Raw genomic sequence first — 27,979 nt, 5'->3', positions numbered from 1 at the left:
AGCCCTTGTGAGGTCGGTTACACCTGTAAATCTGTGATAGCAGGTGTTGTGTTACTATGACTACAATTTGATTTTAAATCTTATAGTGAGAGTTGTGTGTTTGTGAGTGTGTGGACTGTGGGAGAAGGGTTATAGGTCTGAACTTTTGCTAGCAGCCTTTGTTATGGGTTTTGAAGACTTTGCAACCTTTGGAAATTCTTTCAACCAAGGAGGAATGAAATCCTGACTCTATGAGCTTTCCAATGACCATTACTCCCTTAGATGGCAGATTAGAGTAATGAGAGGAGTGATCAAACCGTCTTCTCCTTCTCCTTTCTTCTTATCTTTTTTCTTCTCTTCTCTAATATTTCTCCTCTTTTCTCACTTTTCTTCCTATAATCTAATATTTATTTTCTGATTTCATTGGACTGAATCACATCTCAACCACTAATTATAAATAATTAATCAAGTAAAATAGAGTAAGTTGAATAATAAATACCAAAAAAAAAAAACATTTATAGAATCATTAAATTCAGTTATCGTATTATTTGACATTCTTTGGCTATAAATATTAGATACAATTTCTATATATGGTATACTACTTTCTAACATAAAATAAATGGAATACCACCTTTGTTGGACATCTAACATAAAATTTTTATATTTTAATCTATATTCATGACATAAATTTTTAAAATATTGCTTTCTTGCACCTAAAGATCTAATATGAAAAATAAAATTTCTAAATTTTTACAAGTGTTATAAAATAATATTTAAACCAACATGTACACATAAATTTAAAATATAACAAAACATCAACAGTGAAATAATTTTCCTCCAAAAATAGGTTTTGATTTAGATTTTAAAATACTTAAAGTCATGTTATTACTAGCATTATCAAAAGTAATTGAAAAAAATTTGTCTTCGATACAATAATTATGTGTAGTATTTAAAATACTATTTGTAGTAGCTTGGCCAATATGTTGCCATTCTAATCTTGTCAAACTCAAAATTTTTTTATGTAAAACCCAATTTTTGACAATAAAATAAGTAGTTATGGAAATGTAATTAATATTATACTTAGATGACCAAGCATATGAAGTTAGAGAAATTTTAAAAGAAAGATTTGTCAAAGTAGAAATTAAATTTATTTTATATGTTTCAAAAATTTTTATTGTAGGTCATGTTGTGTTGGTCTGTAGGCCTTCATGGGTTGTGCCTACCTCAAGCCTAATAAGGCCCATGGCACAAGCCTAGGCGGGTCTAGGCTAGGCCATGTCATGCCACGGGCCTGGGTAGGGTAGGCTATAGGCTAGGCCATGGGCCTAGGCTAGGCTATCTATTGGGCCTTAGGCCTAGGTTGATTCGAACTAGTCTTTTTTTATCTTTTTGGCATTTCTATTTTTTTTTTCATTTTTTAGTAAGTGATACAAACTTTGGGGAAAAAAAAAACTTAACAAAATACAAAATAGAGTTGCACCTGTACAAGTTTTCTTATGCCTCAATGGTTGCAATTAATATAAACTATACATTTTAAATAATAAATTATTTCCCCTTTTTTTATTTCCAATATCTATAGTCATATTTTCACAATAAAATTCAAGTAAAACATCCAAATCATCTTTTCTAGTCCTAGGCACTAACGTTGTAACTAAGTAATATAGAGGAGAAATATTTTCCCAATATACTTTTTAATTTAACTTCCATTATTTTAATAATATTTTTAAATTTTAAATTACTTATATATTTTGCAAAATATTCATTAATCATAAATATATGAACTAAGATACAAGAAATTAGGTAATAAAACACCCAAAAATTCATTAGTTGTATCATAAAAAATTTGTAAAAAAATGTTTTATACAAACTACCATTTTCCAATCATCACCACTTATAAAATCATGTGACATTTTTCCATTATAAAAATTAGTAAGTATCTTTGTATGAAATGCAATTTTCTAACATAAAATATGTAGAATTCCACCTATGTTGAACATATAATACAATTTTTTTATATTTTAAACCATTATAAAAATTAGTAAGTATTTTTGCACTACTACTACTACTACTACTACTACTACTACTATATATATATATATATATATATATATATATATATATATATATATATATATATATACAATTTCTCATTTTATAAATATGATGGGAAATAATATTGAAAGCATTTTGAAAACATAAATCTACAATGTGACATGCATATGTAATATGAAATAATTTACCATTTAAACATGATTTTAGTTGGGGTACTAACTAAATATAACATATATTATATTTAGAAGTCCAAATATTAGAAGCAAGTGCAACTTAGAATTAAGTGTTGATAAACTAGAAATTAAATTTTGTTTATATGAGTGAAAATTTTTTAAAGCATCTTCTCTAATAGTATTCCTAGAAACTTTTTTAAATTGGGTATTTACAAATTGTTGTAAAAACCATTCTAGCCTAGTGTTCTAGTTAATCAAAATAGTTGTTCAATATGTACAATATATTTTTCTAATTCTTGTCTCACTTTTTCTTGAGAATATTGAAAATTACCCAAAAAACCTAAGCCCAATTTGTGATTGTGATTGTTTATCATTTTCTTCATTGTTCATGTGAGTGGGCCATATGACTACCCAAATGGCCACTACCACCCTTGCTGCTATAAATAAAATCACTCTTGCATTTACAACAAGCATCTCTTTTTCCCTTCCACTCAACCTCTTCTATGGTAAATAATTTTTCAAACTAGGCTAGTCAATTTATTACCCTTTTTTCTTTCCCCTAGTAGCAGTTCTAGGGGTGGCAACTCCACCAACATCAACCATAGAACAATTAGCATCCATAGAACAACTAGCATCCATAGAACCACTAACATTATCAAAATTGAACATGTGGGAAATTGATTTTAAGTGGAATCAACCATTTTTAAAAATTACAATATTAAAACTCTAAAAATAAACATTAATTTATTTGTAACTTATCTGATCTGCAAGTTGAAAATCTCAACTTGATTTCAACTATTGAAGCTTCCAAGTCTCCCAAACTAGAGAATATAGAGTATGTGAATGTGTACAAGAGAGTATGGAAAAGTATGAGAAAATACTAAAGAGCATTAAAGAGTATGATAATTGGTGTGATGATAATGATGGCGGGTAAATGTATTTATAGGAGTTGGAATTAATTTAATTGACCATAATACCTTGAAAATTTAGTTATTTTTTAGTTGTTGGGAGGGATATTTTGGTCATTAAAAAGTTATTTGGGGACATTATTGTCACTTTTCTCTCCCCAAAGCCAAAATACATAAATACCTCCTCTTACTAGTTGTTTATAGCTATTGGGGGTATTTATGTAAAAAACCACCCAAAATGGACCCCCAATGACTATATTAAGGCGAGCGACACGACCTGCTACAAGCTAGTTGTTTATACCCATTGTTTATACCCATTGTGGACCCCCAATGACTATATTAAGGCGAGCGACACGACCTGCTACAAGCTAGGCCACGGGCCTATGCCAACATGGCCCGCTTTGTCAGGCCACGTCGTATCAATCCATGGGCTTGAATATCCAAGCCAAGCACCACCTGAGGTATGGGCCGTACAAAGTTCATCTTTGTACAACTCAAATTATAATATAATACTAGCGGGGACCCGTGCAATGCACGGGATTTATTAAGCGAAAGTTAAATAATAGAAAAAAGTCATTTACTAAAATACCCTTTACAATTTAATGGATTTACTAAAAGCTACCCTATATTTAGCATTTTACTAAAACACCACTTATAATTTGCAATGGATTTAATCAATCTTCCATTAGATGATAATGGAAAATGACAGTCTTGAACCTAATATTCATTTAAATAAATTTAATTAAAAGAAAATAAAAACAAAAATACCATTTTTGCCCTTGATAAGACACAGGCAACCACTCTATTGGCTATATTTGGTTGATTTTGTTTTTTTATACAAAAAAGTATTAAGGGTATTTTTATAATAAAAAGTAATGGGCTTAATGGCAAAACAAACACTCCTTAATCAAAGATTGATTAAGTAAATAAGTTGTAAAATATATGGGATGTTTTAGTAAAATGAAAACTATAAGACATGTTTAAGTAAAGTATAAATATGTAAAACAATAAGGTGTGTAGGAATGTCAACGGGACAGGGATCATATTCCCTGTCCTTGACCATGATTCTAAAATTAACCCCCATCCCCGATCTCTGACAGGGATGGGTTCCCTGTAGGGAGTGGTTGCATGTGCCTTATTAAGGGCAAAAATGGTATTTTTATTTGTATTTCATTTTAATTAAATTTATTTAAATGAACATTAAGGCCAACACTGTCATTTTCCACTATCTTCTAATAGAAGATTGATTAAATCCATTGCAAATTATAAGTGGTGTTTTAGTAAAATGCTAAATATAAGGTATATTTTAGTAAATCCATGAAACTATACAGGGTATTTTAGTAAATAATCTTTTCTATTATTTAACTTTTGCTTAATAAATCTTGTGCATCGCACGGGTCCTTGCTAGTAAATAATATAATATTATGTTTAATAAAAATAACACACACACATTTATATATATATATATATATATATATATATATATATATATATATATATATTTGGGGTTGGTGTTGGGGTGGGGCGGGGACCTCAATCCCCATCCCTGCCCCTGCCTTGCCAAAACAATCCCCATTCCCAGCCCCATCGGGTCGGGGAAGTCGAGTCCCCGTCGGGGATGGGGAAAATTGCCATCCCTTAAGGTGTGTATTAGTAAATGACTCTAATAGAAACACATAAGAGTATACAATTGTTTTATATTTTCAACTTTTTAAATAATTAATAAGTAATCATATTTTATATACTACTTTTAATATAGTTTTTATAATACAAAAATAACAATAATTAATTTCAGTTAGGTTTATTCATCAAACTGATGAAACCGACCAACCTGATTAACTCGACCCGAGTTTGTCGGTTTTTCTAGTACTTTAGGTTGGCTTTGGTTAAAAAGTTTCTCAATTTGACAAAGTTAGATCAATTTCACTTTGGCCACTTGTAAACTGACCAAAATCGAATGACCTAACCATGGATATATATTAATATCCTAGTTTTTTAATATAATTTTTAATTTGAAAAAGTGGGAATTTTCCCATGTTTCTTAGTCTAAAATGCTTTATATCATAAATCTAATTTTTAATTTTATTTTTTAATAATTGTACTATAATTTTTAAAATTTAATTTAATTATCAAGTTTAAATCTTTTGAACCAACAGACCAAACCAAAAAATCGACCCAAACCAATACAACTTGAGCGGGTCGGTTTTAACAAAAGGTTAGTCGGTTTTAGCTGACCAACTCCCTAACCTGACCAGATCAATTTGGTTGGCCAAATAGCTTACAGCCGAACCGAACCAACACATGAATACTCATGATTTTAGCTAAATTAATAGTCTTATCTCTGATAAATAACAATAGTATAATTTCCAATAATTATTGCAAATTTATAGCAAAAATACACGATTATTGAAAATATATTGATAATGAAAAATACAACAATTATAGAAATTACAAAATACAATAAGTACTAAAAATATATTAACTTAGTCAATAAATAGTATAATTTCAAATAATAGTTTAATATCTAATAAATATTAATCAATAACTTATAACTAAAATACAATAAGTACAATAAATTAAATTTAAGAATTTCAATAATAGTAATTTAATCTCCAATAATTATTGAAAATTTTCTGTTAAATAAAAATTTAAAATAAATTTATACATAATCATTGAAATCACATTTATCACAAAAAACAATAAATATTAATTTCAGTATATATAATTATATAATAAATACATATTAAGAGTTTAAAATTATTATTAATAAATATTTTTTTGAAATTTATTTTCTCAAAATATTACTTAATATAAGTGAAATTAATTATTTACAATATCATGTAAAAATATTAATTTTTTATTCATTTTATTATTATGTTATAATTATTTTTATACGTTTTAGAATTTTTTAAAAATTATTATATAATTTCTTTATTTCAACTATTCAAAATCTAGTTATGTTAAATATTTTGTTATTCAAAATATTTAGTTATTTAAATACTTAAATACTATGTAAAATATTTAAATTTTAAGACATTAATTATTTATTGAATTTAAGTATCCATAAAATCATAATATATACTATTATTACATAATTCCATTATCAATTTTGTAATATATTATATTATTATTAATTTTATTATTATGTTATAATTATTTTTCTACTTTGAAGATTTTTTAAATTTATTACATAATTTCTTTATTAATTTTAACTATTTAAAGTGTAGTTATGATAAATATTTAGTTATTTAAATATTTAAATAATTTATAAAATGTTACATAATTTCGTGATAAATTTTATAAAAATATAAAATTATTATTTTTTGTTTTTTAATAAATATTTTAAAGTTACTATATAATTTTTTATAATATTTAAATAATTCTTAAATTTTTTAATCCAAACTTTGTTTACATAAATATGGATAAAAAGTAGGGGAGAGATTAAATAGGAATTAGAGATAAGTTAGGAGAGAAATTCTTTATTAAATTAGAGATAATTTTGGAGATAAATAGGAATTAATTATAGATAATTTAGAAGATAAATAGGAATTATGGATAATTTTGGAGAAGGTGGGGGATTGAGGGGGAGGTAGTTTAGGAGAAATTTTAGGAGAAGAGATTATTTAGGTTATTGGGAAATTTCATCTCATTGGTTGTTTCAAAAATGACATTAAATAAAAAAAAAATTTCAAAAAAAAGAAAAAATTTCTTGACCGCTTTGTTTTAATATATATATAGATAATTTTAATAATATATTATATTATCATATTATTAAGGGAAAATTGCCGATTAGTACCATGTACTTTGGGCCTAGTGTCACTTTAGTCATCGAACTTTAAAATGGGACAATTCAATATCTGAACTTTCAAAACATGACAATCTAGTAACTGCCGTTCACTAACTGTTAACCAGCCTTAAGTGACATTTGAAAAAGACAAAAATGCCCTTCGAGTGTCATCTAATTTTCTTTATCAACTATCCAAACATTGACAAAAAATTAACAGTCCCGAATTCTTGCCTCATATATTCAAGAAAGTTGGGGTCACGAGAATGCCCACACAAACGTGACCCCAACTTTCTTGAATGGAACAAGCAAGGATTTGGGGTTGTTAATTTTTTGTCAATGTTTAGATGGTTGATAAAGAAAATTAAATGACACTTGAAGGGCATTTGTGTCTTTTCAAATGTCACTTAATGATAAGTTAACATCTAATTAACGATAGGTACTAAAATGTCACATTTTGAAAATTCGGGTATTGTCGCATTTTAAAATTTGGGGACCAAAGTGGCACTAGGCCCAAAGTATAAGGTAATAATTGAGAATTTTACATATTATTAATAATATTATAGTATTATTAATATTCTAATATTAATAATTTTATATTATTAAAATTAATATTATTATTATAATTAATAATTTATTAATATTAGTATTATAATTAATAGTTTATAATACTAATGAATATCATTAATTAAGTGATTACTAATTTAGTTAATTAAAATATTATTAAATATAAATAATTATTAGTTTTATTATTGAGTAACTGAATATTGAATTAGTTACTTTTGTTAATAATAATTAGAATTTATTATTCCTTGAGTTATAAGGATGGTTTGTATTTTGGAGGTATCATTGGAAAACAAAATAAAATTTTCCACTAATAAAAAATTGCAAAATTCCACATTAAGATATAAGAGGAAATGAATGCCCATTTTCCTCTTAAAGTTGTAATATTCCTCTCAAGAGATAAGAGTTAAACAGGAAATGAACAAGCCCTGAGATCCAACTCTTTGATTCTCCAATCTCACTTTTCTTGGTGGTATCTAGAAGCCTCAAACTATGCCTTAAAATGGTCATATTTGTTATTTTGGTCCATGATTTTGTCTTGGATGGGTGGATAATCTTGTAATTTTACTTTTACCATAACTCAATTAACTAAAATGAGCAAAATGTTGGAATCTTAAAAGTATAGGGTGGCAAGGTTCAAAGTATCGACACGTCTCGGCCGATATGTATCGTCCCAGGACCCCACTGATACGCCCCTATAGTGGGTGTATCGAGGGTCTAACTGGTTCAGGGGATGGAGGAGACCTAAACCAGCACCTTGACCCAGTTAAAGAAAAAAAATAAAAAAAAAAATAGTATCAATTTGACCAATACGATTGATATTTTGAACCTTGCAAGATGGGTGTCTTTAATGGCAAATGCAATTTTGGGAACATGCATTAGTAATAGCAAATTGGCAATGTAAGATTGGAGGATTGGCTTTGTTGGTCCAATGGAAGGGATTTAGGATTGTGTGAATGAACAATTACTTATTTTTTGTATTTTGTTCAAGGATGGAGATGGATAGAACGGCATAAAGGATAAAACGTCTTTATTCCAAAGATAAATATCTATTAAGTTTTTTTCCAAAGGTTTGAAAAAGTCAGAGTAAGTTGAAGATAACACAATAAAAGCGGAGAGTTCTAGATAAAAATCATAAAACAAAACGAAAGAGTGAAGAGAATGAAATCATCCGGTAACTAGAAGAGGTTTAAGGAAACAGAGAAAAACCTAATGGAAACTCGAAATGAAAACAAGAGGTCCTTTTCAATGTATTCACATCCAAACAGGAATTGAAACAAAAAAGAACAAAGACACCACTGATAGGGCAGCCATGACTCACGAGCCTAAGTATAATAAATAAGTAATTTTATTACATATATATACATATATATACATATAATATTTTTTATTTTTTATGTATAATATTAATTTTTATAATTCTTAATTTTTCGAATGTAAAATAAAAAAACATTTTTATATGTATAATTTTTATTTTTTAGCAATCAAACACAAGCTAAACCAAGTTGGCACTCAAATTTCTAGCTTGAATCGAGCTCCAACCTAACACTATTTCTACAAGCCAAACCCCTAACCATAGATCACAAAGTAAAACAAAATACACCAAAAAAACAAAATTGAAACCCGAACAGAAAAGTTATCAATTAGGGTTTGTTAGATTATTTCCCTATGATTACACTGAAAATTCTAATGATTTGTCAAGACCACCTTAACCAACAAGGCGGTATAGTTTTTTCACAGTCTAACAACCCCTTACCGATTTGTCCCGGTTGCGTTGGCTTGTTCAAGAGAACAATTCGGCCGATTAATGCTTAGCACCACTTCGCCCAAAAAAGCTCAAGTTATCAAACCAAAAAACCATGCACCATACGCTGCTAAAGCCTTCATGGGCTTAATGACCATAACAATAGCATTACACTCTAACAAGTGTCGAACCAATAACCATACACGAAATTTTCAAAAATTAGGCTGAGTTGAAATCATAATTTGAGCTGTACAAAGATGAACTTTGTATATCGTTTTACTTTTCTATTTACTTTATTTCTCCTTCAGTTCAGCACCAATTGACTCAGGCTCATTTTCCATAGCATTTCTACGAATAAAACCGTACGCTTCTAGCCTTGTACCAAGGCTTAGCAGAATGTTGCACTACGGTTCCCCGTGGCTGGAAAAGCCTGACGTCGTCTGGCCTGTTGAGAATCATTGCTTTCTTCTTTTGGAACACGACTAGCAGTTTTAGTGTTATTCTTTCCCCCCGAGTCATGCAGATTTTTGCCTTCACCCTCCATTCCAGTTTCTTCCTTTTGATCCCCCCCAAATGTAACATGTTTTCTTGCTGCTGCATAATCGAATGGTTTCAACTGCAAACCACCATCTGAATCTGCGGATCTCTGAATCTCTCTATTGTTTCTGGACTGATTTATTGACTGGAAGCATTTCTGGAAACTCGAGGATAAATCAGAAAGAGACATAGGCTTACCTCCTATATCTGTATCTAAAACAGAAATTTCAGGACTATAGTTTTCTTTGTGTTCTAAACCATTTCTAGCTTCTGTCGAGACACAATCTTCCTGGTCATTTGAATCAATTTCAAGTGATATTATCTCTTCAAAGTCAGTAACACCAGGTGGCCTGGCAACGGCTTCCTCTGCATCAAGACTTTTCAATGGTTTAATGCTCTCCTGTGTAAGTGATTTCGAATGTTCATCCCCGCCTGAGAATGTATGAAATGGAAGATTTACAGATAACTTGATTTGCTCCACCTTGAGCTCCGGCATATTCTGAAACAATTTAATCTTGAAAGTTTTAATTACAATTCCCATATAGGTCACATGATTTGTAGGCAGTATGAGCAAATACAGCTGGCCAACCTTTCTCATGCACCAAGCCAAGATAAAAAATCTTGAGAACAGATGGCCACTTTTGGATGGGTGTGGTCAAACAACGAGATTATAAATTTAGCATAAACGGCTATTCGGGATCAGGAATTATGCAATTGGATATTGCAGGTGCAGAATAATTCCTGCTGTTGCATGTAAACATTTAAATATATGCATATATCTAGTACATCATTAAAAATAAAACATTCCCACGTTTTTATCCAATATTTTCTGAAAATCCATATTATTCACATATTATGTAATTTTATAATGTTCATATATTTAGTGATACATTTTCGAAAATAATAAATTTTTATTTTTTAGTGATAAAAATATTCCTATAATTTTCTGAATCTTTGAATAGCTTAATATGTTTTTCGTTAACCTAAAAAATGTGTAAAATATGCATATCATATGTGTATTTATCATGAACCTTATCAGACTAATGGGACACAGCTATACAAGGGTGTACAATTACCAAATAGCCCCAACCAAAAAACCCGGTCAATGCAATGATACTAAAAAAAAATAAGAGAAACATGGTGATCACTAAACCATACTCAACATTCAAAATCAAAATAGCTACTTCGGCAGGCTAGTCAAACTAGACACACAAAAAGAACCCAAATTTTGAACAGCTTAGGTGTCAGAAAGGTGATTCATTTTCTGTTTGGTCAGGTTTAGAAACCAGAAACCTTGTTCTTTTTTATCAGGCGTAGGGAGACATCAACTTATGGTTATGAGACCACAAACACCATCACCTGGATTTTTTTTTTTGAAAAGTAAAAATTCTAGTATTCTCAACAAGGAATGAGATTTTTCTGATGTAAGCATAATGTAGGTGATCTAGTGTGTATCTCACATACCAGATGATTTTGTATTACCCCAACATTTTTTAATTAACAAGCTTGTTTATTTTTGCATATTACAATAATTGTCTCTCTATAACTTCCCTACCAAATCTTGGTGAATCCCAACTCAGATCCATCCATTAAATCAGTTTTCAAAAATTCCCACTAATAACCCTAGAAATTTTGGGAACTCTCGTTCTTTTGTGCCCAACATTCTTAAAACTTCTACAAATTCAATTCCTTGCTTTGGTTCCTCTAAAACAGTTCAAAGAAATCCCATTACAATCTTGAGGCATTGAAATTTATTTGTTCTCTCTAAAAATATTTCTGCATATTGCGAGAATTTCAGCAGTAAACTAGCTGTGCAAAAGTGGCAGAACTACCTCTTTGGTCGGCATTTTGTTATAAAGACTGACCACAGCAGCTTGAAGCATCTCATAGAACAGCAAATACAAAGCCCAGAATAGAAGTGTATGTCCAAACTCCTAGGCTTTGATTATGTTATAGAGTATAAACCTGGAATTGCTAATAGAGCAGCCCATGATTTATCCTGTGTACATGAGTTGGCCCAGTTGTCTGTATCCAGCCCAGTATATCCTTTGATAGAGAAACTTAAAAGGGAAGCCCAAGCAGATTCATCCTTGGCCCAGCTACAGGCTCGTTGGGAACTTGGGATGCAGACCCTTCAGCACTCACATTATAAGGTGGTGGGCCAGGATCTCTTCTTTAAAGGCAGGCTATATATACCATCCAACTCTGAGCTTATCTTTCAACTACTGCAGTTGTTTCACGAATCACCTGAAGGGGGTATTTGGAGGTGTTATGACTTACAAAAGAATATCAAGACGCTTCTACTGGGCCAGTATGAGGAAGTCAGCTCAGGAATTTGTGGGTAAGTGCTCAGGACTAAGTCTATCATCTCAGATAGAGACTCCACTTTCATGAGTAGATTTTTGGGGAGAGTACTTCAAGGCCGAGGGCACCAAATTAAGGCAATGCAACAGCTATCACCCCTAAACAGAGGAAATAAACCTATGCTTAGAAACATATTTGCAGTGCTTTGCATGGGAGCAGCCATGCCAATGGGTGAAATGGTTACCTTGGGCTCAGTTTTGGTATTAACACTACATATCACAGGTCCATGGGAATGAGCCCTTTTTGCACTCTTTATGGGTGTGACCCACCTTCGCTAAGAGAAGGGGGCAGCATCTGTAGCCGATAAAAAGCACAGGTTTGTTGAGTTGCAGCCTCATCGGCAACAGTCCTTGGCCCAGTGGGCTTAGCAAAAGCTTGCTCCACGCTATTATAGACCCTACAATATAGTAAACAGAGTGGCAGCCATAGAATTTATCTAAGGTGATTTTTTTCCATCCCTTTAAAACAGCTTTGAAAATTTCCAACAAAAAACCTAGTTCTCAAAAATTTCCAATTTTGAGAAACCTCATCCTTTTAAGCCTGTTGAGTTGTGGGAAGATTTTACTTGTTTTAATTTACATAACTTAGTTAGGTAGTTGTTGGGCCTTAGGCCCATTAGTTTATGTTTAAGTGAAGTGTAACTTTTCAACTTCTCACAAGTAGCCGACTTACTAAGGGCATACTTGTACACTTTTATTTATGAGTATATAATCTAATGAAAGGGGCGGCCAGATTTAATTTTTGGCTTCTCCCCCATTCTCTTCTATCTATTTCTCTTCTCTTTCTTTCTAGCAGGAACCTTTTCCCCTCTTCTTTTTCTTCTTTCTTTTACAAACTTTATATCAAAACAGGTTATTAGAACTTTTCTACTAAGCCTAACTTTCTTAAAACCTCTTCAAATTCAATCCCCTGCTTTGCTTTGACTTCATAACCTTTCCTCTAAACCAATCAAAAGTAATTCCATTCTTATCTTCATATATTGAAATTTCTTCGTTTTCTCTCTCAAACCCAAAACTTGTACCTAACCCCCTTACCACGATACCATCATCATTCATTTTTCAGTTTCCCTCAAATTCATTATCAGTTTAGCCTTGGAAAACATTAGTCCAACATCAGGAAATTATCTCATAGAATTCAGTTCCCATTCTGAACCGCGATCAATATGAGCCTGCAGCTTACTTCATAACTACTAGATGTTCATAATTAAAGAAATGAAAAGAACTTCCAACATATATAACATAACAATCGTTGAGATGGGCCTACAACTAGTTATATTGACATTTCTTTAATATGTTTTATGGGCTGATTGTGTAATGTGCCCATTTGGCCATTCTCTTCTTTTATCTTTCTCTGCTAACCACCATATGGGCTAATTGTTTTATGGGCTGCATACTTTCTGCTCCCCTTTCTATCAATCTTTTCTTCCATCTACCCTTTTCTTCTTCTTTTCTCCTCACTTCCTAAATCACTTTTCTACTGTTTTCTTTGTTTAATCTTCTATTTCAGATCTTACACTTGCTATCAGAACATTTTTTTCCAGTCTTCCTGGTGTAATCTGCTTGCAGTTCTAGGTCAGCCTATCACATGGGAGTATGAGAAGGGTTGATCGAGGATTGGTAATTGACTTTTTTTTGCTCTTTTTTGTTGGGAATAGATGTATGGTTGCATCAGTTGTTATTTTGGAAGACTCAAGAGAACTGATGTAGAGATCTCTTAGCTCTCCACATTCCTGGAAAGTGCATTTCTTGCTGGAAGAACTTTTGAGCCCTATTTCGTAGGGTTTTTTATTTCATCGGGCCTGTCTAACCCTGTTATTGTGATTGACAGCCTCTGGAGGGATCACAAACACCGCTAGAGAGATCAAACCTTGTCCATTTATCCGTGTTACAAGATGGGGTCAGCTTGGTCAATTAGGGTTTGAAAGTTGGAGAATGCAACCGAAGAAACAACAAGCGTCTCCCCCTGAATCTGCACTGAAAAGGAGGTAAAGTCAAGCAGTGGCTATTGTTTCTCACAGGAAAATTTATGGTCCCTCTCCTAAAAAGTGTTTTCTGATGTAGGACCGGCTCAGTTCTAGTCCATAGAGAATGTTGAATGGTCTTCTTGATCAGAGTTTTATGGCTGTTAATGGCTGTAATGGCTTCTTAAAGGAATAAGAGAGAAAATAAGGAGAGAAAGAAGAGAGAAAATACCTGAGATCACTCAAAGGGTGCCTAGAATCACTCTAGGGCATGGGAATCACTCACCATAGCTAGCATAAGCTGAAGAAAACTCAATATGATTCATTGCCTTTGTGTAAAATGTCCAACATATTTATAGACTCTAAACTCATAATAATCCTAGGTGTCAAACTGTTAGACTCATAATAGACTTAGGAGTCAAACTGTTAGATTCAATAATCCTAGTAGGACTCAAACTAAGCTGTCATATCCTATGCCATATCAGAAAATTGCAAAAATGACAAAAAATACCCTTGGACCCCAACAGAAAATTGCAAAAATGACAAAAAATACCCTTGGGTGTTCAATTCAGTCCAAATCCCAAGTACCACCACTATGCCATATCAGGACCTGTTGTAAGGCCTTCTTCTTTCTAGAATAAGTCTTCAAGGGTGCTGATCGATTTCTATCACTTTCACTCTCTCGGACTCTGGAACTAAGACCGCCTACTTCTCTGGAAAGTATCTGATAAATGACCCTTTTCCATTGGGCTATTTATAGAAGTTCTGAAACTTTCTGGCTGATAAAAGGCTTTATTAATTACCATCATTCTCTTCCTTCTCTTTTTTCTCCATGAGCCACTTTATAGCCAGGGGCTTGTGCACCTGGGATCGTGCACCTAAGTTGGTTGTGTCATGTCACATCCTAGAGTTACGAACCATGTGAACTGCATAGTACAAGGACCACCCTTTGCATAAACACGTCCGATGACTGGTTACTTGCTTTCAAGTTTGTTTTCCTCTTTAGATGTTTAATTAACCAGGTTTCACATGAACAAGTGATTGAATTTCACACTTTCCTTAAGACTGAAATACAGATTTCAGTCTGTATTTCAGTCCATTCTGTACTATGGATTGTATTTCACACTAAAGAGTGTACAAGTACAAGTACTTGTACTTTAAAATGGGTCTGCACTTTGTAACCCTGTACCCGGGTATAATCCCCCATTTTATGGACCAATGTCTTCCTTGACATTGGTTACCAAAACCTCTGATACAGTCCTATAATTTCCTGGTCCAAAATGGTTTAGCAGTTATTGAGAAACAATGCTATCTGATAACATTGGCCACATTAAGGACTGTGGCTACTAGGATCCAACAATATCCCCTAGAGGGAGGGTTAATCTTGCCAATTAGATCCATGCCCCATGTATCCAAGGGCCGTGGACAGAATATGGGTTGGACATGTGTTGTGTCCTCTCACATGCCTGGGTATCTAGAAGCCATAAATTTGGCACTTGTTACACGCTTTGACATGTGCTGTGTCCTCTCACATGGTTGGCCAATAGAACCCCAAGTGAAGTAGATATTCATGAGATAAAATGAGGCTGTCTGGATTTTGGGTCCTGCCAAAAACTTTAAAGATGTGTCACTGAAAGAGTTACAAAATAACACAATCTTTCACATCAAATCATTGGGCTTTCTTTTGCAATTTCACAGGTTTCTTGGAGTATACAGTAACAAGTTGTAGTGCAAAGTTAAGAACAAAGGTGTAATATCTATTGAAAGATTAAACTCATGAGCCGCATTATCAAACTGTGGACATCGGAGGGGTTAGTAGATCACGTGCCACGGGGGCAAGCCCTGAATAATTTTTTCAATGTTCTTCCTACCAAGCCAAAATATCAAAATTATTTAATTCCTCGAAGCAAAAGGAATTTGTAAATAAATTATTAACTTCCACTACTAGAACTCGAGGTTGTACAAATAATAAATTAACTTCATCTTTTTTCGTTCCAATATCACTTGTCATATTTTCGTAAAAAGATTCAAGTATAACATTTAAACTATTTTTTCTAATCTTATGATCTAACATTGCAACCAATGTTTTAAAAGGCGTGGGAGGCATACGCCTAGAGGTGTGCCTCCAGGCAACACTGCAAAAACACACTCCAATAGAGAGGCGTGTACAAAGGCATATACTTATTGAGAGGCATTCAGTTCAATTACGCCTTATACAAGAGGCATATGCCTCACATGTGTTGCAATTTAAAACAATTTATTGTTTTATTTATTTTAGTTTTTCAAGTTTTAATTGGTGGGCTACAATTATATCATGGGCACCACTTTAATATAGCATTGCTTAAGTGTAAAATGGGGGAAAAGCCCCCCATAAATTCATTTTGCAAATGAACAAAACTTAGGGCTTGAGTGAAACTATGAAGCTGTGAACTGCGAACCTGCTGAAGCCTGAAATTTCCCTTCAACCAACCTCTCAAATCTTCTTCAAGTATGGGATATTTTTACTTTTCTATTCTTTCCTCTCTTTCTTTTCTTTCTCTGTTCAGTCTTGACCTTGAACATAGCTACATTTAAAAAAAGAAAAGAAAAAAAAAAACACCACGCAACTCTATTAAGTCTCCCACACTGTTCTTTGTAACTTATAATTCTATATTGCATAGCTGAATTAGGAATTGTACGTTGTTACATGAAGTGCAAAAGAATTTGAGTTGAAAACTTGAGATTTAGAACTCAAGTACCAAGTATATTGACAATTTGAGAATTGAAATTAAGTCATTTAAGTGTTATGTATATTTTTATGCTTAATATCATTTTCTTATTAACATACCCACTATAATTATAATAAAAATACATGCTCGAGGTTTACACCTTGCACTCGGGAGGCTTTCGCTTCCCGCATTCTAAACTATGCCTCCTACTCTGGGTAGTGGAACATCTTGTGTCATGCCACCGCATTAGTTTTTTTCAATTTAATTTCCATTACATCAATACTATTTTAAAATTTTAAATTATTTCTACTAATTATAAACACCCAAAAATGCATTAGTTGTACCATAAAAAAATTGTAAAAGACCTTCTATACAAACTGCAATTTCCCAATTTATATCAGTTATAAAAACATGGGTCATTTTTCATTATAAAAATTAGTAAGAATGCCTTTATATGGAATAACACCTATGTTGAACAACTAATGCAAAATTTCTTTATCTTAGACCATATTTTTATATAAATATTTAAATCGTTATTTTTTTTTTGTTCTAGAACTAGTTCTAATATAGATAATACAATTTCTAGCTTTAGAAATGTCAGTTGAAATTATATTTAATGCATGTTGTACACAGATTTAAGATGTGACATACACATCTAATATGAAATAATTTACCATTTAAACATGGTCTTAATTGAGACTTTAAAATATTTATAGTTGAACCATTATCACTAGCATCATCAAAATAAATAATTTAATATACTAGCAATGACTACCGTGCCAAAATATAGCCAATCAAGTCTGGTAAAACTTAACATTCTTTTTTGTAAAAGCCAATTTTCATCAATAAAATGTTCAGTAACACAAATATAACTTACATTATATTTAGAAGTCCAAATATCATAAAGTGCAACTTTGCTCTAATAGTATTTCCACAAACTTTTTTAAATTGGAGATTTACTGATTATTGTAAAAATCTTTCTAGCCAAGGACCTTCAACTAATAAAAATAGCTATTCAGTGTGTACAAATATTTAGCTAATTCTTGTCTCTTTTTTCCTAGGAATATTCAAAATTACCATAAAACCCACACTCAAATTGTCATTGATTTTGATTATTTTATAACTAATTGGCTAAATGTCTAGCCAAATGGCAAGTACCATCCTTGCTGGCTGCTATAACTAAAATCACTCTTACATTTTTATGATAACACCTCTTTTTCCCTTCTCCTCAAGAGTTTCTATATTAAACACTTCTCTTTCCACCCCTAGAAATATAGTATGGGTGGTTTGAATAGCATCATCCGTAGAACCACTAGAACCCATATCGATGTTGTCATACTATGGTACTCGAAGATTGCTAACTTGAAACACTTGAGCAAGCCTTCTTGTTGAAACTTGAATAAAGTTGAGAATTATGGACTAGGTAGCAAGAAATTAAGAGCATTAGAGTGTAGGAGAGAGTATGTGAGAGTAGATGAGTATATGAGAATATGAGAATATGAGAATTTGTGTGATGAGAATAAGAGAGGGTAAGGGTATTGACCACTATGTTATGTTGTTGTTGTGCCATCCCACAAACCTCAAAACCCAAGCCCAGCACAACACATTGTGCTAGGCCGACATGTGGGCAGCATAACCCACTTTACAACTCTAGACTTGAATGACGTAGAAAGTAATAGTATGGGTTGTTTAGTCAAGAAAAGTCCATAAAGCTGATTTATTGAGAGGGAATTGGAGTTAATACATTAAATATAAGACTTAATGAGAGGGAGGGAGTAGATTGAATTTAATAAAAGCAGTAGTTCAAATTACACTTTTGCTGTCATAATATAAGGATCAAATTCAAAAACAGGGGCATTTCAGTCAAAATGTCTAGAATCTAGACCTTATTCACACTTATAATAGTAGCACGGATACATCTATGCATGTATATTGTATGCCAATAATTTCTAGTTTAAGGGCAAACTTTTTTGTAAAACATGATAACCATGTTCTTTTACACATGAATGCTAATATTGAATTAATATGAAAAGAGTCTAGTAAATTAGTACATTTGGAAAAAGGAAGTACAGAAGTTGGGCTAACCCGAGACTAACCCAGGCCCAGTTTCAATTCAACACGAGTAAGGTGACTGAGTTTATATTTTCTCTTTTATTATTCAATGACTTTTTTCTTGATTGTTTTTTTCTCTATTATACTATTGTTCTCTCTTCACTATTCTTGTATTTTGTATGTATTTGCACTGCACATATCTGTATTTGTACTCCTTCCAAACTAAGCCTTAATGTTAAAAATTATCATGAAACTAAAAATGCAATAGAACTATGAACCTAACAAATAGGAACATATTTGCACATGTTTCCACTCTAAAAAGTGAGATTCACAGTTTAGAGTGGATAACCCTCCTTTCCATGGTACTGGTGACCAAAGGTTGACTGCTCTTTATATGGACAATTGTATTTACAGAGAGCTACACCAAGGAACAGTACTCTTCTTGAACTCACCTTATGAACCTGATTAAGCTTTCTCTTTGAGGAAGAATTCCCTAGCAGTGCTCCAAAAGAACAGCTTGGCTTCTTCAACACTTGAATAGTTGCCCCAGTATCCTACAAAAGAATTGACAGCCACATAAGCACATACATCCCACCAGCCAACAAAAAAATGATATAAAATCCAATGAGCAATTATTATAATGTACACTCATCATCAAATGTAAAGTTCCTTTTCAAGAATTTCTGTCTACCATATGTCTCAATGTGATGGGATTTTCATTTGGAAGTTGTGATGAACAGCTGCCCCTTTCATTCTCGATTTTTCCAGTTTCACCAAGTAGCTCATGCTGCATCTGTTCATCCCTAGCACACTCAACACCACCACCACCAAGCTCTAAGGGCTCTTCCTTGACTTGCAGAGAAGCCACTGAATATTTGTTCATCTTCCAGTTTACTCCAGTGCCACTATTGCTATTAATCATTTCTGTTTGAGCAGATGCATTTTGCATGCTTGTTAGATTTCCTGAAGATAAGGTTCCGGTTCCATTTTGAACTGTTTCTGTGTTCTCCTCATGTACCTACATATCAAAACATGAAGCTATATTGAAAAGGAAAATGAATTATACCATGCAATCAGAAATTAAGGTGTGCAAAGAATCACAAAAGAAAAACAAAATCATGCAATGTTTATGCTGGTGAAACAGGATTATCAAGACTACCTATTTCTCAAGGCTACTGTTCAGATGACAAATTCAGCACCTTAACAAACACACTGAATTGTTATTCATAGAAAAAAAAAAAAAAACAAACACACTGAATCACCTCATGGATCTAGCCATGAAAAGTCACACTAAGAAGTCACAGGACTAATAGTATAACTTTTCCAGCAGAGGAATGCATGTATGTTCAATCATGAGCTCTGTCTGGAGCACACTCATACAGTGGAAGGATAAATTTGATTTTCTGTGCAATAGCCCTACAAGAAGACAGAACTAGCTACCATTTTATTGATCTACATCAATGGGATGATAAGTTTTATACCAAGGAGAGTCCGTAGATGGAGACAGTGGAGGTTGATTTTTAAGATACTTTTTTTGTGACTCCCAGACTTATCTAAATGCATGCCTTACCATTTCTAAACGACCCTTCTTTAGCTGTTCAGCAACAACTTCAAAAGCAGCAGCATTTTGGATTGAACTCCTGATTATGCTAACCACAGTACCAAGATTGTGCTCAACGTAAGGATGTTTCGACTTCACCAATCGGCGCAGCTTGCCATTTGTGAGGGGCATCTCCCTGGCTTTTTTATTTAAAAAAACGAAAAGCTTGAAACTAAGTTGACTTGCATTGGCATTATATATATACTAGGACAATTTAGGTAATTAAAAAACACCTCTCATACCTATCTCAAGCAATGCTTTATTTGGCAATATATAGCCCGGAAACTAAGTTGACTTGCATTGGCATTATATATATACTAGGACAATTTAGGTAATTAAAAAACACCTCTCATACCTATCTCAAGCAATGCTTTATTTGGCAATATATAGCCCGTACTTTCATCCTCTGCACGAGCAACAACATCTCTCCATTCACAAAGACCCTTTGTCCATTTGAAGTTTTAATATTATCAGCATTAAGAACCAACAAAATAGCTAATGGAAGAAACTGAAAAGACTAAATGGTAGCAGCTCTAAGAACCAAGAAATTTGTGACTATTTAAGTAGACAAATGTTCTAACTACCATCTTGGATTAACTCAACCAGGATAATTATTGTACATGAAAATCTTGGTGAGAAAAGGACCATTAACATATGAAGCACATTAAAGGTCATCTAGAACATCTGCCCAACATATCATCCTGAGGCAAGTTTTATTCATTAAGCAGTAATAATAAAAACAGATGCAAGAGGGATGAGAGGAATAAACAAATAGCTCACATTAACAATAGCAAGCTGTTGAGCATTGAAATTAGCCCCCTGTAACCTGTTACGAACAGGTAAAAAGTGATGAAAGTTATTTCATAAACACTGGTTGTAGGTAAAACAGAAATTCCATATGCTGGAAGAGTAAACAACAAACCCATATATGTAGAGATATGAAGTGTCTGTAAAGAGCTCTTTCTCATAAAGCTGCAGACATATGTCATAACCACGCTTGTATACCTGTAAACAATAAGCTCTAGTTCAGAGGACGATTTAAAAAAAATAAAATAAAATACTTCTAATATTTTTTATACATAAATACATGTAAGCAATAAGATTTGCTTTCTCATGATACTTACTAATCTTTTGGTTTACATGTATGTAATGAAAACCAAACAGCAACAGTTGAACATGAAGTCCAGAAATAATAAAAGAGAAAACAAAAAAAACCCAAAGTACAACCACAGACATCAGAACCACGCCTTCAGAAATTAGGCAATCTTAGAACCCCCAACTTACCCCACCTTTATAGTTCCCTCCTCTTCATCTAGATGCACCATGTCCTCTTGCTTAACATCATCCATGTTTTTTTTTTATCAGTAAACATGTATTTTATTTAAATTTCAGATTGGAAACAGTTCATAAAACTTGGTGATGGGACTGATGATCCCATTTAAACACTCTTTTCTGTCTCTCATTACAATGCAGCCCAAAATAATTGCACTCATTGCCCCTAGTTTTGCTAGATAGTCAGCTAGCCCATTTACACTCCTTGAGAACATAACCAGTATCCTCCTTTCAGAATTTCTGGTTATTCCTATACCTGATAGTCCCGGATTTCCAAGGAAGATCCCACCAAAATTCAGTTTTACTTAATTGCCTTCTGGTGGTTTCCACTCCAGCCTTACTCTGTCTCTCACTCTCAAGGACTGTGCTACTTCAGATCAGGTTCTTAGAATGTCTATGACTGAGATGACTAGAAAGCTGTCCAAGGATTTTACCAAATGAACTACTTCCACCTTGATGCTGTCAATCATTCTGTAAAGACTACTGGAATAGACCAACAGAAAGCAGTTAATCAGTTTTACAAGAGGAGGCCACATCAGCACAACTAATCGTCTGCTTGCAACAGCTATAACAGAAAGAAATCAAAGATTGTAAACAGTATAAGTACTGAAGCACAAAGAGAAATAAGACAGTAATTCTTCCGGCAGTAATCTCTCTCTCTCTCCTTCCAACGAATTCAGGAGGTTGGCTCCCTCGAAGAGCCTTGAGTTAGGCAGGCTCCTAACAAGTTGGTATCAGAGACCGCATGACCAACACAAGAAACACGTCAGTAGACACCCAAGTGGATCAGATGGAGGTAGAGATCCATCGAATGTCTTTAGATCTCAAAGAAATGAAAGATTGTTTCACTGCTCTCCTCAATCGGCTGGAGCAGGGGCAACGAACAACAGCAAAGGAAGCCAACAAGAGTGCAGCAATGACAACAACCGCAGAACAGGGCCGGCGGCAACGAGAGCAGCCAAAATCGATTTCCCCATCTTCTCAGGCGGCGACCCAACTCCCTAGATTCTTAGAGCCAAATGGTATTTCGATTACCATGAGACACCTGGACAAGACAGGGTAGCTCTGGCTTCTGCGCATCTTGAAGGGGAAGCTATCCTCTGATTTCAATGGTACCGACGGGGGCACCCTCGTCAAACTTGGGCAGACTTCACTGATGCCATGACTATCCATTTTGGATTGTCTGGGTTCGAAGATCATGATGAGAGTTTGGCAAAACTACTGCAGGTGGGATCAGTTAAAGATTACCAGATGGAGTTCAAAAAGATGGTCGTGAGAGTCCAAGGGTGGATGGAGAAGGCGTTGGTGGGAAGCTTCGTCGACAGCCTAAAAGAAGAATTGCGACTGGAAGTGAAGGCGATGCAGTCCACTTCGGTCATAAATGTGGCAACGCTAGCAAGATTGTACGAGGATAAGTTCATTCGAGCAAGAAAGGTGCAATGGACATGTGGTCCAAGAACCAGGACGACAGCACCAGACAAGGAGGAAGGAATACTAGGCCTAAGCCCAATGGTTCCTTTCAAACAGCTAACCTGGGCAGAGATGCAAGCCCACAGAGACAAAGGACTCTGTTACAACTATGAAGAGAAATTTGGGCTGGGACATCGGTGCAAGAAACAACAAGCATTTCTCCTCCAAACAGATGCCGAAGAGGAAGACAACCTCACCAGTTGCGGGGAATCTAACCCAGGGTAGGAAATACAACCCAATGGCACAAATCTCTACAAGCCCTTACGGGACTTGCGTCCCCTCAAACAATGAGAGTTGCAGGGCTAATCCAGGGACACCAAGTGTCAATCCTCATAGATAGTGGATAAAATGGGACTTCCCAATTCAACCAACAATGGCTTTTACGGTTCATGTGGCCAACGGTAATAACCTATCCTGCAATAGCATTTGCATGGGCTTACCACTAAAGGTTCAGGGTCACCAGTTTGCGGTGGACCTATATCCTCTTCATCTCAGTGGAGCGGACGTGGTGCTAGGCATTCAATGGTTAAGACAACTAGGGCCCGTGATTTGTAAGTGGGCCCGTCTCACCATGGACTTCACATCAGGGAACTCTACAGTCCATCTACAAGGGCAAACATGCAAGGGTCCAAGGCCCATCAGTCTTGCAACATTAACAAAGCAAATAGGAGATCCGGATCAGCCCAAATTCATGCATATGGACTCAAATTGGACCAGCCCATCTTTAGCTAACAGCAGCCCAAATGGGCCTAGAGACTTCCAAAGCCACCTACAACAACTTCTTCAGCAATATGGCAGCATGTTCGAAGAACCCCAAGAACTTCCACCACGCTGGGAGCATGACCACCACATCTCCCTCATGCCGGGAGCTGCCCCAACCAATGTAAGACCCTACCGATATCCTTACTTTCAAAAATTTGAAATCGAGAAGCAAGTTCAAGATATGCTTAAGCAAGGGATAATACAGCCCAATCATAGTCCATTCTCTTCACTAGTATTATTAGTAAAAAAAAGGATGGGATGTGGCGATTTTGTATTGATTACAGAGCCCTTAACAATATCACCATTAAAGACCGATTTCCAATACCGGTCATTGATGATCTAGCTTGATGAACTCAGTCAAGCCACCATATTCTCAAAATTAGATTTTACGAGTTGGGTATCATCAAATAAGGGTACATAGGGAGGATGTTCACAAAACGGCTTACAGGACACATGATGGCCACTATGAGCTCCTAGTCATGCCATTTGGGCTGACCAATGCTCCAGCCACATTTCAAGCATTAATGAACGACATATTCCGGCCATATTTACGTAAGTTCATCCTTGTTTTCTTTGATGACATATTGGTCTATAGCCCCAATTGGGAGGAACATCTGAATCATCTACAGGTCACCCTTGCAACACTTGAGGCCCACCAGTTGTTAGCTAAAGAGTCCAAGTGCTCCTTTGGACAAAACCAAGTTCACTACTTGGGACATGTTGTAGAGAATGGAACTGTAGCGGCTGACCCAGATAAAATCTCCAATATAATGGGCTGGCCGCAACCCAAAAGTGTGAGAGTTGAGGGCCTTCTTGGGCCTGACTGGGTACTACCGCCGCTTCATCAAAAACTACGGCCTAATAGCTACCTCGTTGACCCAATTTCTGAAACAAGACGCTTTTCACTAGTCAACCCAGGCCTAACAAGCTTTTGAGCAGTTGAGACAGGCAGTTGTGAGCCCTCCAACACGATTTCACAAAAAAACAGGACTTTTGTCATCCTCAACAATTTTCTCAATAGCCAAACAGCCTTCCTTCTCCACCGATCTGCATCTTCATCCTCTTGGCTTCTCAAGCAAAACTCCACTGGAGCAGAAACTAAATTGTTAATTGACGAATCATCATACTTTTGAAAAATTAAGTCACCACTAACCATAGTAGGCTCACCGTTTTCAAGTTTGCAAGCCCCAAAAGAATGAATAGCCACAACACCACTTTGATACCAACTAAAGTCAGCACAATCCTCCATTGCAACTTCATCAATCTTCTTCTAACCTTCTCTATCAAATCTCATAATTACCCAGACCCAACTCTCTTTCTTCCCCTTCTACAATTTAGGCAAGTTTTTTTTCTACCCAAAGTCACAACCTCTTTAGCTCTTCAACAATTGCAAAAAGTGCTACAACTTTATTATCCGGTAACTTGGACGCCCGGTTCTTAACTCTATCCTTTTTAATCTTGGTTCTCTTAAAAATCTTCCCACCCATTTATCAAAAAAAAAAAAAAAATCTTCCCACTTGAGCCTCCACCCAATCTTTTCCCTCCCTTTCCTCTTTCCTTTAATGAATTCAGTTAACTTTTTTCAAAAAAAAAAAAATCCTTATTCAGCCCCACATCTTTACTCTTCTGACTGTCCCAGCAAACCCTTATCAACGTCAACATCATTAATCTACAATAGATGTGAGCCTTCCCTAAGGATCAAAGCATCCACCAAATGAGCCTCACTCCCCATACAACGCTTTGATTCCCAACAGCTTCTACATTCATCGAGACCCATAACACCACCTCATTAGGAGAAATTTTACCCATAATTCCCGAAATACCCTTATCTTCAACCTCTGAACCCACCTGTGAACTGATCACTAAACTTCCAAGCATTAAAAGAAGCAGCCTGAAGGCTTTTGCAATCCTCCTTCCTCCAAAAAGACATTCTCAACCTATCGCGTAGAGTAAGAACCTTCAACAACAATTCTCAAGACGTAATTCTCTCCAGCAAAACAGGTAAGAAGCTCCAGCCATAGACATAATAACTTCTTTGACTCATTTAATCAAACAGTAATGGGCCAATCAGGAAGCCCACCATGTTTAAAATTACAGCACAAGATCATAGCATATTATTTTACCTATTAACATTAGTTTCTTAACTTTATTTGATGATTTGGAACATAATGTCAAAACTAACAATTTCAAAGGGTCTACACATACATCTTTTGTCATTGCATATAATAATATCTCATATTTTTGCAAATTTCAGTGTTTCAACCATGTCTACAAGTTTTATAATATGTCCATATGATGTGTCCAATGTTTCTGACACGCTTCGTATATTTACATGACTGATATTTCCACCAACACCAAAAAACCTAGTCAATAATCGGTAAGTTACCTTGCCATAAGCACAGTACACCTTAGAGACATGGCATAAACAAGTAACAGGAAGAAAAAAATGGATATATGTACAAAAAATATTTAGGAAAAAAATAAGTAGAACTTAGATTAGAATAGTCATTAGATACATAAATTTAAAACAAATCATAATAACATAAAACTCATCACTAATTAGTGAGTAAGAACTTAAAAATTTAAAGCAACTCTACATAAATTACTCAAATTTTATAAAAAGATACAAAACTAATTAATATCATACCTCTAACAGCAAAGCATCACCATTTTCAGAGTCGGCAGATAATGCAAATAACCTTGCTTTCATCAGATCATATATGTATAACAGAAAATGTGTATCTTCTCTTGCATATCTGTCAAGAATGAGGAGAAGTTACATTTACAAGGTCAATATCATCTCAAGATTAAAATAAGATAAGAAGATGAGTGCCACAATGCTGAACAAGTGAAAGTACATTTTGCAAGAATAATATTAATACCTGATCATTTCGTCAGGTAGAGGGCGTAATCTCCAATCTGCATTTTGGTATCTGCAATAAGGGGCTTAAGGTCAGACTAAAGGAGAACAAAAGAAAAAAAACGAAAAACGATTAAAAAAAAGTCAACTATGTTGTCAGACATGGACGATTCATCATCCTGTAAAAGTGACCAGGTCCCAGGTCATTATTTTCGTCACAGTTAAACCACAGTTTGACCATTATCTCATTAACAATAAAACTACCTTCTTATACTTGGACAGTCTTATACAGAGAATGGGAGAGAGAGAGAGAGAGAGAAGATGTAGGGAACAGAGCGTTTGTTGTGAGAAAGAAAGAGAGGGAATCAGTTGGACATAGATGATTTAGTTAATGGGAGAAACAATATCAGCTAGGAGGAGATGATTTAGTAAGGGAGTGTGCTCTGCAGGAACAAGGCACAACATCTGGATTACATCTTCGGCAAAGTCTTTGTTATAGAAAGTAAAATAAGAGTTTGAAGGTGACAGCGTGGCCATGGGGGGACATGTGGCACATAGAAGATGGACACGGATATACACAATAAAAGTTAAAATTAAAAGGTTGAGTTCTGTTAGAGTCAGCAATATAAGGGTAGTTTAGTCATTTGCTATTTAATTAGAGCTGAGTGGTCTATTTTGTCTGTGTTTAAGTTGTGTCCCATACTTAATAAGAGACATGTCTATCATTTGTATTTTAATTCACATATGGGTCAGCTGAGAGGACTGATTCTATTTCTCTGGCCGAAACCTTTCTTCCTCTCCTTCCTCTACCTTTTTTCTTACTTCAGACCTAGGACTGAACTAGTGTTAGTCAAACCATTAACATGGTATCAGAGATCTAGAAATCAGTTGTCTTTCATCCATTGTTTTTCTCCTTGCGTCGCCATATCAGATCTTTTTTTTTTTCTTTGAAATATTTCATCAATCAATTGGAGGATTGATAACAGGCCAAAAAGGATTGGTTGTTTTTTCTTCTAGGAGGTAACTATGCCTCCAGTTGTTCTGGTGGTGCTCGCCTCAGTGGTTTTCTAGAAACCCTCCACATGATGACTCAAAGAGGGCTGATTCGTGGACACCTAAACAGACTTCTG

The 27,979-nt window shown here is 34.3% G+C and overlaps 1 protein-coding gene across 2 annotated transcripts in view; it reads right to left on the bottom strand.

Moving 5' to 3' along the window:
* Positions 1-9,327: 9,327 nt before the first annotated feature.
* Positions 9,328-27,979, bottom strand: part of LOC148848952 (Polynucleotidyl transferase, ribonuclease H fold protein with HRDC domain-containing protein) — a 54,893-nt gene continuing 36,241 nt past the window's right edge. The window contains exons 6-14 of one of the 2 annotated variants that reach the window (XM_088949913.1): positions 26,872-26,922; positions 26,637-26,745; positions 21,348-21,430; positions 21,206-21,251; positions 20,781-20,868; positions 20,396-20,565; positions 19,517-19,843; positions 19,278-19,379; positions 9,328-10,240 (exon numbers count right to left, since the gene is read on the bottom strand). In XM_088949913.1, the coding sequence (XP_088806039.1) occupies positions 9,593-10,240; positions 19,278-19,379; positions 19,517-19,843; positions 20,396-20,565; positions 20,781-20,868; positions 21,206-21,251; positions 21,348-21,430; positions 26,637-26,745; positions 26,872-26,922 (1,624 nt within the window). In that variant the 3' untranslated portion in view covers positions 9,328-9,592. The remainder of the gene's footprint in view (positions 10,241-19,277; positions 19,380-19,516; positions 19,844-20,395; positions 20,566-20,780; positions 20,869-21,205; positions 21,252-21,347; positions 21,431-26,636; positions 26,746-26,871; positions 26,923-27,979) is intronic. The other variant, XM_088949914.1, reaches the window with a different exon arrangement.

This window comes from Nelumbo lutea, chromosome 6, assembly GCF_056320005.1.
Source record: "Nelumbo lutea isolate HS-2025 chromosome 6, American lotus-T2T, whole genome shotgun sequence".
Classification (NCBI taxonomy): domain Eukaryota; kingdom Viridiplantae; phylum Streptophyta; class Magnoliopsida; order Proteales; family Nelumbonaceae; genus Nelumbo; species Nelumbo lutea.
Note: the sequence above shows the minus strand (reverse complement) of the source record. Positions and strands in the feature narration are given on the sequence as shown.